This window comes from Galeopterus variegatus, unplaced genomic scaffold (assembly GCF_000696425.1).
Source record: "Galeopterus variegatus unplaced genomic scaffold, G_variegatus-3.0.2 Scaffold418, whole genome shotgun sequence".
NCBI classification, from domain to species: Eukaryota; Metazoa; Chordata; class Mammalia; order Dermoptera; family Cynocephalidae; genus Galeopterus; species Galeopterus variegatus.
Genome location: NW_007726529.1, coordinates 290,710 through 306,221, shown reverse-complemented (window position 1 = coordinate 306,221; position 15,512 = coordinate 290,710). Strand labels below are relative to the sequence as shown.

General features: G+C 40.5%; 1 protein-coding gene across 1 annotated transcript in view; it reads left to right on the top strand.

Moving 5' to 3' along the window:
* Nucleotides 1-4,814: 4,814 nt before the first annotated feature.
* Nucleotides 4,815-15,512, top strand: part of FYB (FYN binding protein) — a 96,341-nt gene continuing 85,643 nt past the window's right edge. Inside the window, exon 1 of the mRNA XM_008568506.1 lies at nt 4,815-5,943. Within this exon, the coding sequence (XP_008566728.1) occupies nt 4,815-5,943 (1,129 nt within the window). The remainder of the gene's footprint in view (nt 5,944-15,512) is intronic.

Below are 15,512 nucleotides of genomic sequence, written 5' to 3'. Positions count from 1 at the left end.
TAAGCTTTACCACTTGCTAAACTATCTTTGCTTCCTCTACTGCAATTCACCCTAGAAGGGAGAGCACAGCAGAAACAAAGAAAGAGTGCAGAGCAGCAGGTGCCAGGATATAACACCAGAGCCAGTGATGATGCACGGTGGCATCTGCAGAGGCTTCTGGCAAGGCACTCAGGTAGTCTTCTGAGGGGAAATGGCCAAGCACACGCACCCTCTCAGAGACCCCGTGTATGCCAGGTGTTTTCTTCTTACTACATTACGTCTCTCGACAAGAGGTCCTTGGGATGGGGCATTGCTGGCTACTGGGGTTGCTGCAGTTCCATCTCCACCTTCACAAGTCACAAAAAACATAAGGGGGTTGCCACAATCAGGGCCACCACTGCTGCTTCCGCCCCCAGCTCCTCCCACCCATGCCCTCGCCCAGAGCCTGCAGCAGGCTGCTCCTGCCCCCAAGAACTCAATTTGCGGTGAGAGACAAGTTCCCACATCCTGTTGAAGAGGGGCCTGCCGCTCTCTCCAGCTTCAGAGGCTCAGTCACCTGGAATCCATCACAGCTTGTTTGCAATGAAATAGAGATTCTGTTAGAGAGTTCATAAGAATAGATTCATGACTGAGGTTCAACAAAGAAGCAAAGGAAATCATTTCCCCAACTACCATCTGTGTGATCCATCTTAGTGAGATTCAGGTAAAGTCAGTCTATCAGCCAGTATGTTTAACGCATATTGTAGAAAGAAATGTGCCAGGCCTTAGGGGAGTGTTGGCTGGGTGGTTTGGTAAGGGGAGAGGATGCTGTTATTGAGAAGGGGAAATAAAAGCAGGTTCCTACTTTTACATCTCATTGGAAAAACAGAGTACACGTATTAAGTACATGAATTATAGTTCATTAAGTACCTAAATATTTAAACAGTGTTAATGGGGATTTAAAAGGTTTACTGCAGTTTCATTACCTATAGTGGAACTTGCCACCTCCATATTTGTGAAGGGTTTTGTTACAAGTACTGTATTTTCAGCCAGCTTCCATTAACTCAACATTTTGGACTGATAATTCTTTCTGGTGGGAGGCTGTCCTGTGCATTGTAGGACAGGATGTTAAGCAGCAGCCCTGGCCTCTACCCATAGATGCAAATAGCACCCCCACCCCAGTTGATTATTTCAATTAAAAATGCCTCCAGACATTGCCCAACATCCCCTGGGGGGAAATTGCCCCCAGTTGAGAACCACTGGATTAGCATAACATCCAAGAGATATTAAAAAGCATGAATACTATGATAAAAAATCCAAAACAAAACCCTGTCCCCAATAACCGAGATAGCATATAGTTTTTCCGTATGAAACTATGGAGATGAACTGGCTACAAAAGGAAATATTTCTTCACTGTGTATAGTTTCTTAATATCTGTCCTTTGTGCCATCTCAGTCTTTGTGTAGCTTTGCACTTGATTCATTACCTTTACGTAGATTGCTAAAACTAAAAAAGATCATCTGCAATCCGGACTTGTTAACTGGAAATCCAGGAGATGTAACGAAAGCATTTTTGCTAACAGCCATCTTCCCAGGGGCTATGACAAATGTATGTTTAAACCAGTGAGGTATATAACTCTGAAGAAAAGCAAAATAGATGGGAGCTAAAGGAAATTGATTTCTCTGAAGAGAATTTCTACAACTGTATCTGTGTAATTAGAGAGCAATGTTTGTGAGTAATTTGGGCTAAGCATTATGGAGGCACACAACAGGTGGAAATAATAACAAACTGCTTCAGATGACTTTGTTTACAAACAAGCAAACGAACAGAAACCCTGTGAGAAATCAGTACTGATATTATTCTCATTTGAGAGATGAAGAAAACAGCTTCAGAGAGATTAAGTAACCTGCTAGATAAATCACATGGCTAGCAAGTGGTGAGGTCGAGATTTGAGCCCAAGTCAACAACCCCAGAGCCTGTGCTAGTAACTTCAACACTGCACACAGCTTCAGAGAGATTAAGTAACCTGCTAGATAAATCACATGGCTAGCAAGTGGTGAGGTCAAGATTTGAGCCCAAGTCAACAACCCCAGAGCCTGTGCTAGTAACTTCAACACTGCACTGCCTCCTGGGTCTGGGTTGGCGGCAACCAGACTTAAGTTCCAATTCCAAATCTACCATTTTCATATTTTCTAAACTAAAAACAGGACATGAGGTTTGACGATGGGTTAGGGTTTTCTTCCATGAAATTCAAGATGTCAAGTTGCTATAACTAAGTAGAATGTCACTTAAATCCTTTGGTTTCCATTTCCTCACCAATACAAGGGAGCGGGGGGAGGGACTAGATGATTTCTAAGGTTTCACCTGCTTTACAAAAACAGCAAACCCTCCTATGTGTCAAGTGCTCTTAAAGTGCTATATAAATATGAACTTGTTTAATTTTCCTAGAAGCTCTATTACTAGGCATTATTATGTCCATTAGACAGGTGAGCAAATTAAAATCCAGAGAATTCATGTTCCTTGCCAGAGGTTAAATAGCTAGTAAGATTCAAATCCAGGCTGTCTCCTGAGTCTGTGTGTTTAACCACTCAGCTATGCATCCTCTTGTTATAAATCTAGAATAAATAATAGATCTAGAATATAAATTCTAAAATATAGAATAATTTTGGAATAAAAGAAACCTTCCCCAGAGACAGACTTCCTTCCAGGTAGAAAGCACATTTTTTTTACGTGATACTTCTTTATGTTTCTTGTGCTAAGGTTTGGAGTCCTCTGCAGCTATGATCTCCTTAGAGGTTCAGACAAGACCCACCTTCTCTTATGCCTTCCCCCAACACACAGACTCTCCCTAGTTCTGCTGTCTTCCTACCTGTTGCCTTCGGGGATTTCTTGAGGATTTGAGGAAATTATAGAGAGAGCAAAGTGGTAAAGGAAAGCAAGGTAGAAAACAAGCTTTTCTCAGAGACTCAGAATCAGGGTAGTAAATCAAAGGTACAAAATTCAAGCTGGAAATTGCTGTTCTTGTTAGGTTCTCTCCTGCTGTGTATGCTCTCAGCCCCACCCTACAAATCCTCATGCACTATAGTGTGGTATGGAGAGAAACTCCTGCTGAGGGCATCATTTCTTGTAAAGTCATTATGCATAGCATGCAGCTCAATACCAACCTTCCTTCCCCAAGCACATCTTAGAATCCTGAGGGTGCAAGGCCCTGGTCTAGGTGTTGTGGGGATACAAAAGGAACAAGACAATTTGGAGCCTTCAACACGCCTGAGTCTGCCTGTCTATGTTCACAGTCCCTGGCTACTGAACAGTTCTAATAATAAGTTTCCATATACTGAGCCCATGCTGTGAGCCAAGCAGGCATTTTACAAATTCCACCCATAACACACATGACAATTCTGGCAGATGTTGTTATTATGCCCATTTTATAGATTATGCAACTGAGGCTCCACAAATGAACTAGGATTCAAACCCAGTTCCTATGCTTTTTCCATGTCATCCTCCTGCAGGTTCAACCTCACTTTTCTTTCCTGTAAAGTGGACTTAAATAATGCCATTCACTTACAACTGCTGTAAGAATGAGAAGGGGTGATGGAGAATCAAGCAGACGTATTTACCCACTAAGTGGTGGTTCTTATTAACACAGAGGTATGTCGAAGCACCTGACGTGCTACATGAGTTGAGAGGAGGTAGTAAACCTTCCCAGCTGAACAGGATCTGGGTTTTGTTGTATTTGAGCAGAGCCCTGAAAGATGAAACATGTTTGGGTGTGTGGCAATGATTGGAGGGGGAGGGGTGAGAAGTAAGAAAACATTTTCTAGGTGAATTTTAAAGTATGAAAAGAGAAACTGCCATGGCCACATGTGCAACTTAGTGATGTTTTTTAAGCCTCAGATTTTCAAATATTTCTAAAAAAAAATAAAAAACTAGAAAATTCCAACCACTTGCTTTTTAAAGAGCAAACACAATGGGATTATATTCGCAGAGAAAGATGAGAGCCTACTATCTTTGCCAAGTAATACCCTAATTTTAGACAAAGACAGCAGAGACTCTGTAACAGGACCTCTGAGGAGGAGTGACAAATGTCATTATAGAAGAGACGAGACTGATGGAAAGAAAGTTCTGGAGAAGAGACTTCCCAGCCAGTCCCTATTACTTCCTTACCTTCCTTGTGTGTCTACAAGCCATGCCCTCTAGACAGTCAAGACAAATCCTGAAAGTGATACTGTAGAATCATTAGCACTAAATATTTATAAATAAGTAGAAAAACTCATTTCATTACTTAGTTATAAATTCTGCCCACATATCCCTGTTAGCAAACAGACCTTAAATGTGGATAGGACAAGAAAACTCATGCAAACCACAGAGATGTTAAATATAGCCATGCTGTATAAGGCATGCAGCTTAAATTTACAGAAGAGCTTACTTTCATTTCTATTTCAGAGTCTCCATTGTAAAACATGGAAGAAGTCATTTGTAAGTCACTTCCATATTTTTTCAAATACAAATAAATAAATACCAAGTTAGAGTAAATTCAACAAGATAGCTAGAGAAACAGTGAGAAAAGAGAGAAAGTAAGTTGTTACTTCAGCAAAATTGAGTAAGTCAGGCTAAGATGACTAAAAGAAAAAGGACATGCACAATAGCCCTCCCCTTCAAGAAACTCTCACAATTTATTTTGCCATTGAAGACGATAAATGTTGCGACATCTTGCTAACCAATCAGCAACGCGTGGGCCTCAAACCAGGAAGCCCTTTAAGGTACAGTATTTTAAACTGTGCAATTAAGACTTCTGGCTCTCAGTCAGTTTTTGTTCCCTATGCTTGTAGGATAGAAAAGCAGATGTGAAGTCCCTCATGGCGAAGTTTAACACAGGGGACAACCCAACAGAGGAGGTTTCCGTCAACAGCCGACCCTTCAAAGTTGCAGGGCAAAATTTACCCTCAGGAATACAAGCAAAAAAGAACTTATTCAACAACCAAGGAAATTCCAGCCCTCCTTCAGGACCCAGCAACGTACCTAAGTTTGGGTTCCCAAAGCCACCTGTGGGGGTGAAAACTTCTGAGGAAAAGCCTGACAAGGAGCCCAAACCCCCCTTTCTAAAGTCTACTGGAGTGGGCCAAAGATTTGGAACACCAGCAAACGCGGCCACCAGAGACCCTGAGGTGAAAGTGGGATTTCTGAAACCTGTAGGCCCCAAGCCCACCATCTTGCCCAAAGAAGATCCGAAACCTGTGTTTCCCCGGCCTCCTGGGAATAAGCCATCACTTCACAGTGTAAACCAAGACTGTGACTTAAAGCCACCAGGCCCAAAGCCTGGGCCTACTCCTCCACCCCCAGAAAATGAACAGAAGCAAGTGTTCCCAAAGTTGGCTGGAGTCAAAGGCAAGCTTGTATCTGCCTCACAAGATCATGACCCCAAGGCCCTCTTCCCCAGACCCACCTTTGGCCAGAAGCCATCCCTGAGTACAGAGGACTCCCATGAAGACGAGAGTCCCGCTAAGAACGTGACTCCACAGAAAGGATCCCCAACTCCCCTAGGAGCCAGGTCCAAAAGCAGCCCTTTAAATCTACCATGGGAAAACCCAGAAAATAAGGACCATGGAGGTAACACATCTAGTTCACCTTTTCCTGGAGTGGTGCTGAAACCTGCTGCGAACAGAGGCAGCCCAGGCCTCTCCAAAAATGGTGAAGAAAAGAAAGACAGGAAGATAGATGCTGCTAAGAACATCTTCCTGAACAAAATGAACCAGGAGGAGTCGGCCTCTGGGGCTCCTCCTGCCAAGTTCCCTAAGGAACCTTCTAAGCTGACTGTGGGGGGGCCATGGGGACAAGGTCAAGAGAAGGAAAAGGAAGACAAGAATCCAGCCATGCCAAAGCAGAAGCCATTGCCCCCCTTGTTTACCCTGGGTCCACCTCCACCAAAACCCAGCAGACCACCACACGTTGACCTGACAAAATTCCGAAAAAACACTTCCAGAAACAGTGAGTTCTTTTCTCCTTTGCTATTCACTATGGTTTGTTCCATAGCAGAGGGTGTTTTAGATTCCAGGGAAAGATCTGGTATGATAACTGGTACTTTTGTGTGATGAATTCTCTTTGGCTTTTTTTTTGTCTTTTGTGGGGGAAGTCTAAGGCAGTAGGAAGTCTTAGTTCTGCGTAGGCATTCTATGAGAAAATGCCTTGGCGAACTAGGGCTTTTTGTGTGTATGGTAGGGAAGGGAATACATCAATTTGATAAGTGGTTTTCCATAATGAGAACCCTTGCATTTACTTCCTTAGTTGAGTGTCATTTCTGTTGAATGAGGTTATGTTTCTCCTACCTATTACCATCAGGAGTTAGAAAAGTAGGCAAACCTCTGAGTCAGTAGGTCTCAAACAGGAGCAATTTTAACCCCCCGGGGACATTTGGCAATTTCTAGGGGCATCTTTGATTGTCACAACTGGAGGGTGCTTCTGGTATCTAGCAGGTAGAGGCCAGGGATGCTGTGAAACATCATCACAGTGCACAGGACAGCCCCCCACTACAGAGAATTATTCAGATCAAGATGTCAATAAATAAAGCAGAGATTGAGAAACCCTCCAAGTGATTTCATCTAGCAGGTAGAGGCCAGGGATGCTGTGAAACATCATCACAGTGCACAGGACAGCCCCCCCACTACAGAGAATTATTCAGATCAAGATGTCAATAAATAAAGCAGAGATTGAGAAACCCTCCAAGTGATTTTGAATATCCATAAATTCATTATGTTTCCTATGCCCAGTATTGAAATAAGAGAGGAAGAGGACTCATGAAACTTTGTTTCATGTTTTACCTGTTTTCTATTTCTCAGTATAAAGTTTTCTGAACTTTTCTGATTCATAAAGTGGTGCATAACTAGGAAACTAATCCAGACAAAGGGTTACATTATTCTTCCTCTGGGTAGTTTAATTTTCTACTGGAGATGTCACTGCAGTACGTAGTATAACTTGATATTGAATAACCTGGTAAAGATCTGTAACCTTGCATAGTGATGAGGAAACCTCACTCATGCCTGAGAGGATTCATATTTTAGGCAAGTGGTGTACGACTGTTGTTGATTGTAAGGCAGGGGAATGGGATGCTTGCAAGTGACTACACCACTATTAGTCATATTTTTCTCCTCACAGAATTATGCTCTAATTAATTCTAGGCCTAAAGGTTTTCATTTTTGCACTATAGAAGCACCTTGCAATATGTCATCTTCTTGAGATCAGTATTCTCCTTGTTGATAAACAGATTAGTGGTCAAGTCCTCCATTAACTCTATCATGTAGAAAGCAAATTTGGAATGACCCCACGATCATTTTCTAGAAAGATTCCACCATGTTACACATGGTATTACCTCATCTGTCATCTTGTCTCAATACTAGTTCATAATTCAGAACTGTGGGGCTGACCACTTATCTCAGTTGGTTAGAGCATGGTGCTGCTAACACCGAGGTCCAGGGTTTGATCCCTGTCCTGGACAGCCACTTTTTTAAAAAAACTAATTCAGAACTGTGATTTTCTGTAACTTCTTGAAGGTCCCTATTTTCCTTTCTTATTTCTTCTGTACCTCATATTTAAAAATTAACTATCATGACCTGTATTTTATGGCTGTGAATTCGTGCCAAGGAAATGGTTCCAATGTTCAGCAGAAATCTTAGGCATTTTCTCCCACATCCTCCATCTTTGTTTCCACTCCACTTCCAGGTTTGGTGACAAGTTGCCTAGTGTCATGCTTTTGAATGAGTTTCCATACATGCTTCCGAAGTCCTCTCTCTGAGTGCAGGCCTGGCGAGGTCAGCATTGAGCAATAAAACTCCCAGGGACCCAGGCAAAACTGTAGAGCAGGCAGAGATTTACCCTTCTCCTCCCCTTAACAACTCTTCCCTGTTCCCCATCTGCCTCCCCACTGCCCAGGTGCCCATGACACGTTTAGATTTTAAATACTCTCCTCAATGTAATCCCCTCAACCTCTGATGCCGTGGGATATATGAGGGTACTGCAAAAAGTTTGTGGAAAAATAGAGTTGAAAGATAATACAATCTTTCCATGAACTTTTTGAAGTAACCTCACGTCATGCTCCAAAATGTGCCGTTTCCTCTTCATCCACGTCTTTCAGAAATCAAAACTCAACCTTCTTCATTTAAACTGACCTCAACTTGATGCCAGTACTGAGCAATCTGAGTCATAACTTTAAATTCTGAATAATACCCCATTAAAGCATTCACTTTTTTAAAAGCATTTGAATGCTTTTATTTTTATTTTTTAAACAGAGATTACATTCTAGGGCTCCAAAAACAGCAAGTATAAAATGGTATATAGTGAAAAGTCACCTTTAGTCCTTGTGTGCCATTTGCTGGTCTTTGTAGCCCCTGCCCCACGGAAACCACTCTCCATTTCCTACATGTTCATTCAAAGTTTCTTTATGTTTACACAGCAAATATAAATACAGATACTAATCCCCCTGCTTTTAACTAAAGAAATAGAATGTTATACGCAATGTGTTGATCCTTGCTTTTATAAATAAATAGATACTGAATATCTTTCCACATTTTGGTAAGGAGTAACAGTTTATTCTTCAGAGCTGCATAATATTCTTTTTTTTTTTTTTTTTTTTTAAAAGATGACCGGTAAGGGGTTCCCAACCCTTGGCTTGGTGTTGTCAGCACCACGCTCAGCCAGTGAGCAAACCGGCCATCCCTATATGGGATCCGAACCCGTGGCCTTGGTGTTATCAGCACCGCACTCTACCGAGTGAGCCACGGGCCGGCCCAGAGCTGCATAATATTCTGGTAAATGGTTAGCTAGCCTAATTAATTTACCAACTTGTATTGTTTCCAAACATTCTGTCAAAAACATTGCTGCAGAAAATAAACTCATGTATGTGTCATAAAATAAGTATTTATTTTTAAACACAGAATTTCTTAATACTCAGATTTGCTGACTTTTGATCCTACTTCTGCTAGTTTTTCTAAACCATGCTAGAAATACCAGAATTAGGAAGTACATATGCATGTTATATGATAGCTGGATAGCAAGACAAATAGGTGGAAAATAATTAAATTTCTGTTGTAGCAAAAGAAAAAAAATCAAGATCCTATTATTTATCTTTTTAGAGTATCATTCATGTATTTACTAGCTACGTGACTTTAAGCAAATTGCTTTACCTCTTTCAGTCTAAGTTTTTCTTCATTTGAAAGAAATGAAGATACTACCGCCTACTTTACAGGCGTGTTATAAGGATTAAATAAGATTATGTTCAAAGTGCTTAACACAGTATGTGGCATACAGTAATAGCAAAATAAGTGAGCACTATCTATAATGTTATTATTTTTATTAGTATTAAAATTTTATTAGCAGCCCCACCATTTTGGTCATTTTATATTACAAAGTTTATACTAGGAATCATGAAACTGTACTTTTCATACTTGTATTTGTAATATGTAAATTCGTTAGTGATTTACTTAAAAGCATTCCAAAGAGTTAAACAATGATTTCTGGAAGAGAGGTTTGCCACCAGAAGTCCCTAAAAGTTCTTCTCTCAGATGCCCCCTTCCCACCAGAAAAGGAGAAGAGAGCAGTAGGCAAAGTCCAGGTGGCATTAGATAACAGTTGCCCCAGATGTTGCTGCCACCTGCTGAGGCTTAGGAAAGGCACCTGATTCAGCCAGAGGTGGAGAAAGACCACAAAGCCAGGACTGATGGCTGTTTTCCCACGGGCAGTTTTTCAAGGTCATTGTTTCCAGAGTGCATTTACCTTCCCTGTTACCAGTCAGCTTGGAAGAAATAAACAAATTTGCCCAATTTGCCACGTGTCATAATCAGCCACAGCTGCTTACATTGGTAGCTTGCAGGAAAAGTGCTTCTGGCTGAGCTGCTGCTACAGATCATAAAATTTTCTGAGACTAGAGTTTTTATTCCAACTCTGACAAATACATGCCCTCAACACACCTGGCTAGGCATGAATTTTTATATAGCAGTGCTCCAGAATAAATTATTTGCTGCATAGTATAATTAGAAAATATATTCAGTTGCTTGCAATAAGATGGGGAAAAAAAGACTATATGCTTTAGAAAAAAAATGAGATTTTTAAATGTTTATCCACTAAGATTTAACAGATATCGATGGCAGCTAAGTGAAATGCTTTGCTAGGGAATATAGAGATTTAATCTGGAGAGACTATTTCATTGTTAGAAGTAGTTATAACTATTCAATTCAGCTGAAAGTATTCCAATTAACTGAAGCTTCAATAAGTCTGTAGGTTTTCAAAACTATAATACTATTTTCTTAGCCTTCTACCTCATTTCTTCCTTGCCAGGTTCACATCCAATTTTTAAAAACATCTTCCCCAGATGTACCCTTCCTCTTTTATCATCTTTGTCCAATATTTTAACCATTAAAAATATCATGTAAAAAAAAAATACCATGTATGGAAGACTTGTTATATATCAGATATACATTACCCTGCTTATTTCTCCCAAGCTGTGAAATAGGAATTCTATGAAGAAACTAGAGCTCAGAGAGGTTAGGTAACTTGCCTAAAACCCTAACATGACTAAGCAGGGCCAGGGTTGATCTCCATGTCACTCTGATTCCATAGACTGTGTCCCCAACCCCACTCCATGCTGGGCAGCCTCTCTTAAAACATAGGATATCCAAACACAGTATATCAAGGAGATAATAAGTCAAGCATAAATGAAACCCAAAGAATCCTCATTTTTCTCCCTTTCTCTGGGAAAAACATGTCTTTTAAAAAAAAAATTACAAACACCACTATAAGCTTCATAAAGACAGAGGTCAGGCTGCTTACTATTCTCTCATTTGGAGCATGGAAGAAATACAAATTCTTGTTAGTTTCTCAGGGTTGTCATCCCACAAAAACTTACTTAATCAGAATTTAGTTGTTCTCAGATTTCAGTGTTAGATTTTAATATTCCCTATTGCTTAGTAATTACTTTAACAGAACAGATAAGCCCTGCCAATAGTCTTACGTCCAATTGAATGGAGCTTCAACACTGCATGAATGTTACATGGAGGGTCTGTCTTGCAGATCTATTTAGCTCACTTGTAAACTGTAAGCTTGATTATAACGTGTTGCTTTCCTGAACAAGAAGCCAGTAACTCTTTTTTTTCCTAAGAACCACTTAAGGTTACAAAAGCCTGAACTTTTTTTAAAAAAAACTTCAAAATATCAAAGTGTTTTCTAAACTAACATTTCCTTTGTTTCCTTTCGGTTCTTGAGTGAGTCATGAAAGGACCTCTTCCCAAGCTTCACTGCGATGGCTCATTAGCAGAGTTTGCGTTCTTGAGATCCCGTGGTCAGACTGTTGGTTTACTTGTAGGAGTTAGTAAAAACCTGATGGGAAATATTCAACCTTATTTCTAGTCTTGTTCTTAATACTGGAGAGAAGCCAAGACCAATTTTTCCATACGTTAGCTGTAAGAATGGTCAGTTAATCACACTGACAGCTAGAGGGGTAAGGCCAGGGTCCCAGAGGGTATCAACAGAGGGCTACTGGTATGACATGCCCCCTCCTCATCTGTGCATGTGTCCCTGTAAATAATCCAGCCTACAGCAACTTGAAACCAAAAAGTGCCTGGGTTATTTTCACCAGCAAGTAACTTATTTCTAAGGGTGGGTAAGATTTTCCTTCAGACCCTGAAGCTATCTCCTTTCTCTGTCTCTTGTCTCCTTTTATCTGCACTCTCTTAAAATTACCTTACGAGATATTTATATATTGAAACCTTTTCTATTAGCATGTGACAGTATTTTCCAAATTGTTGCTCCTAGCCATTACAGGAAAAGGATGCTATGTTCAAACACATTTCAGAAATGTTGGAGTAAGTGGCTTTCTTTCCAGAAAGATTTCTTCAAGCAATGGAATCCCATTGTGCATTTGAAATCTAAGAACAGGATACATCAAGATACCAGGTCACTTTTTCTAGAACATCCCGCAGACTAGGCCATTTCAGGACACTGAGAAACTGGAGGCAAAGCTCTGTAGTGCACAGACTAGAACTGGAAGTTACTCGACTGCCTGGCTCAGCTTCAGGCAGTGATGAGGTCCTCGGCACTTTCTGCACTGTCCTTCTCACTGTGCTTGGTGTGCACTCTGTGACCTGTGTCCACTCTTAGTTTTAGCTCCAACCCAGGCTTCACTCACACTCACCCAGCTTGATCCCTAGACAAGCAGATTTCCATAAGACCTCTACGTCTTCCTTCTACCCCAGGTTGAAACTTCTGAGGAACCACTTACCATCAACTAAGCAGCATAACTGGATTTAAGTCCATAATAGAAATGCCCCAGACTTTCCCCTTCACCATCCAAGCCACTGATCCAATTTTATGAGCTATCCCCACTCTTAGTCTTCCCTCTCAGAGTTCTAAACTTCTCTCTTCTGCTCTAAGATAAACCAGCTCCTCAATCTAAAACCTGTTCCCTGAACAGACTGTTCTCTGCTGTCTCATTCTTCTGGACCATGCTCACCAGTCAAATATCTGCTCACTCTTACACTAGAGTAGGGGGTGAATGGAATACGGCCTGGGAGAGAGAGCCAGGACAAGGAGAGGGCCCCTGGGGCTGGCCTTGGGGAAGACAAGTTCCTTCTCTTCAGAGCCTGCATCCTTTAGCCATTGAAAAGTCCCCTCGGCATATTTAGGTTCCTGGTACCTTGCGTGGTACTCAATCTGACCTTAATTTTTTTTTTTCTGCTCAGGCACCAGCTATTCTTTTAATATTAATTTTAGCTCAACAACTGTCCACACTTATTTACAGAGAAAGGTTTCTTTGTAATATTTACCATGCTTATATGAAGGACTTCTCACCTTTCTTAGTTACAGCAAAGAACCCAAGACCAAAAAATCTCATAAAACATAGTTTAGGGCAACATGCCATGAACTCTTCCTGTGACCAAAAGGCAGAAATTGATATATTTTTAAGAAGCTTAAAAAAATATATGGAAATGTTGCCCAGTCAACTGGCATTATATCAGCCATTGTAACACTTGTGCAGTATCAAAGAAGATATCACCATTTGTAACATAAATGTTTTGTTTTACAATAGCTGACTTGCGTCTCAAATTAAGTGTGAAATGTATTATGAGATGATTTAGCATACACCAACCAAAATTATATAATTCCTAAAATCTTAAGAGCATTAAAATGAAATTATGATTAATTTGAGAAAGGAAGAAGATTGAAGAGAAAGTTTAATAATCAAATACAAATACACAGGAGTCTAATAATCAATTACTATAAAAGCTCTTTCTGACTTACTTTCAATTGTGCTTACACACCTCAAATAAAATCTAGCTAACAAATGTATGTTATGATTCAGTCTGCTCACTGGGCAGGAGATGCTTTGCTTCATACAATCTGTTAAAATAACTTCCAAGTCAAGTTAAATAAAACCCTTCTTAAACAGTTAGATTTCTATAATATGCATTTGGCATTAAAGACTCCTTTGCCCTCATTAAAACTATTTCTGATATGACAGGTTCGTATACCAAAAGCATGTTTTTATGCATATGATTTTTATTTTCAAAACAAAATGAAATTGATTTCTCTAACAAAAGAATAACTCCAGCTATTGGAAGAATAAAATTAGGCCTCAGGAGCAGAAATCTAGCTACCTGTTTTTACAAAAATATCCAGAAATTTCCTATCCTTTTAGACAAGGCACAATCATGATAGTTATGGCATGGTTCTAAAACCCAGGGAACCATCTAGAGTACTGCATTGTTTTTCCAACATATGAGAAATAAGGAAGGAAAAAGAGTCCAACAGTTGGAGACATTTAACTGCTATATTAACCTCTAGTGAATAGATAAGAAACATTTTTCTCTTCTGTTTACATCACCACCGAAGAGATCATACTTCATCTGTCCAGCATATTAAGGGTGGAAAAAACCTCTAGAACACCCAGTAGCAATAGATACGATCGGGAAAAAGTAACCGAAGATGAGACATCTGGTTATAGAAAAAAATCTAAACCAAAAACCATGTGAGGTTTTCCTTCTCCCCAAAGAAAGAACCCGCGTTGTAGAATCAGCTGTCGGCATTTATTAGGACAGTCCGCATCTCTCTGCAGCTGCACGCCTGAACGCCACAACGGCTTTTTCAGCCGTGGTCCTGCCACAGAGTGTGTTCTTTCTGGGGGTGGCAGGAGGCCTATTGAAGTAGAGAGAGGCACACATAATACCATTCTCTGTTCTTGCTCTTCTTGTCTTGTCACAACAATCAGATAACTCATCTGATTTTCAAAAGCAACCTGTGTGGCAATATGATTAGTACAACCAGGCAACTGAAAAATCTATTTAAAAAAAAAATGGCAAGGCAGATAAATATTCAAGACATCCAAAGTGTGTTTGAATACTTGTTTACCTTATTCTGGAATAAATGGTATTCTGCTATTACTAGGTGGAGAAAGAAACAGATTAGTGCCAAAAAGAGTGCCCCCTCCCCTCCTTAGTGGTTTAAGATCCTATAGCACTGCCTATTTCTTTTCCAAATTGTCTCCTTAATGAAGTTGAGGTGTCCCATTATTGAGGATCTAGACCGCAGCTTCTGCAGGACTTCTGCTTCTCCCTGCTCTCCAGCCTTTAGCTTCTTGTTCATCTAAAGTGGGTGAGAAAGCCAACACCACACAGACAGACAGACACACACACACACACACACACCCGCCAACACCACACAGACAGACAGACACACACACACACCACACACACTACACACATGACACACAACACACACATGACACATGACGCACACACACACACACGACTTGCTCCTCAACCATTTTTCAAAAAGCAGTTTTACGCAGGAGGAGGAAAAAGCCAATCCCATAAAACACACTCCAGTCATCCATGTTTCTGTAAATTAATTTTCTAGACCTGATAAGAGCCATCTGACAAGCAGGAAACTGAACCCCTTTGTAGAAAGGGGCTGTCTTTGATTTCTCCAAGTCCTTGTGTTGTTAGTCCTCCAGGGGAGAAGTTAAACGTCCTCTGGCTGAGTGGAATGCAACCAGACAAGATTTCCAGATCTCCACCAACCAGCTGGGGACTCCTGCTTTCTCCACCAACCCTCAGTGATTAGCTAGTGCTCCTGTTTGGGTGGAATATTATGAGATGAGGCGGCTGTGCCACTAAACCTAGCAAGTGACACTTCATCACCACTCCCAACCACCTGTCTCCCTCCCATTTTCCTTTCTTCTTTCTCATCCTCTAAGCTATGATTCTTTTTCAAGAATCTCATTCTTTTCCATTCCTTCTACCATTGCCACAGATCTTTCTTTTGGGTCAGTGAAACCCACAGAAAATGCTGGGCCTTATGGAGGTGTGAGGATCAAAGAGATTGATGAATTCTGAATTACTCAGAAAACAGAATTATGAGCATCAACATGATCTTGAAATAGAAAAGCTAAGGTAGAAAATACAAGAAGCTGAGTTACTGTGCTTCTTAAAATTGGGATAAAGATAGTTCCAAATGTTATCCCATGTTTTATAGAAAAATCTAACGCTCTCTACAGTAGATCAGTGAATGAGAAA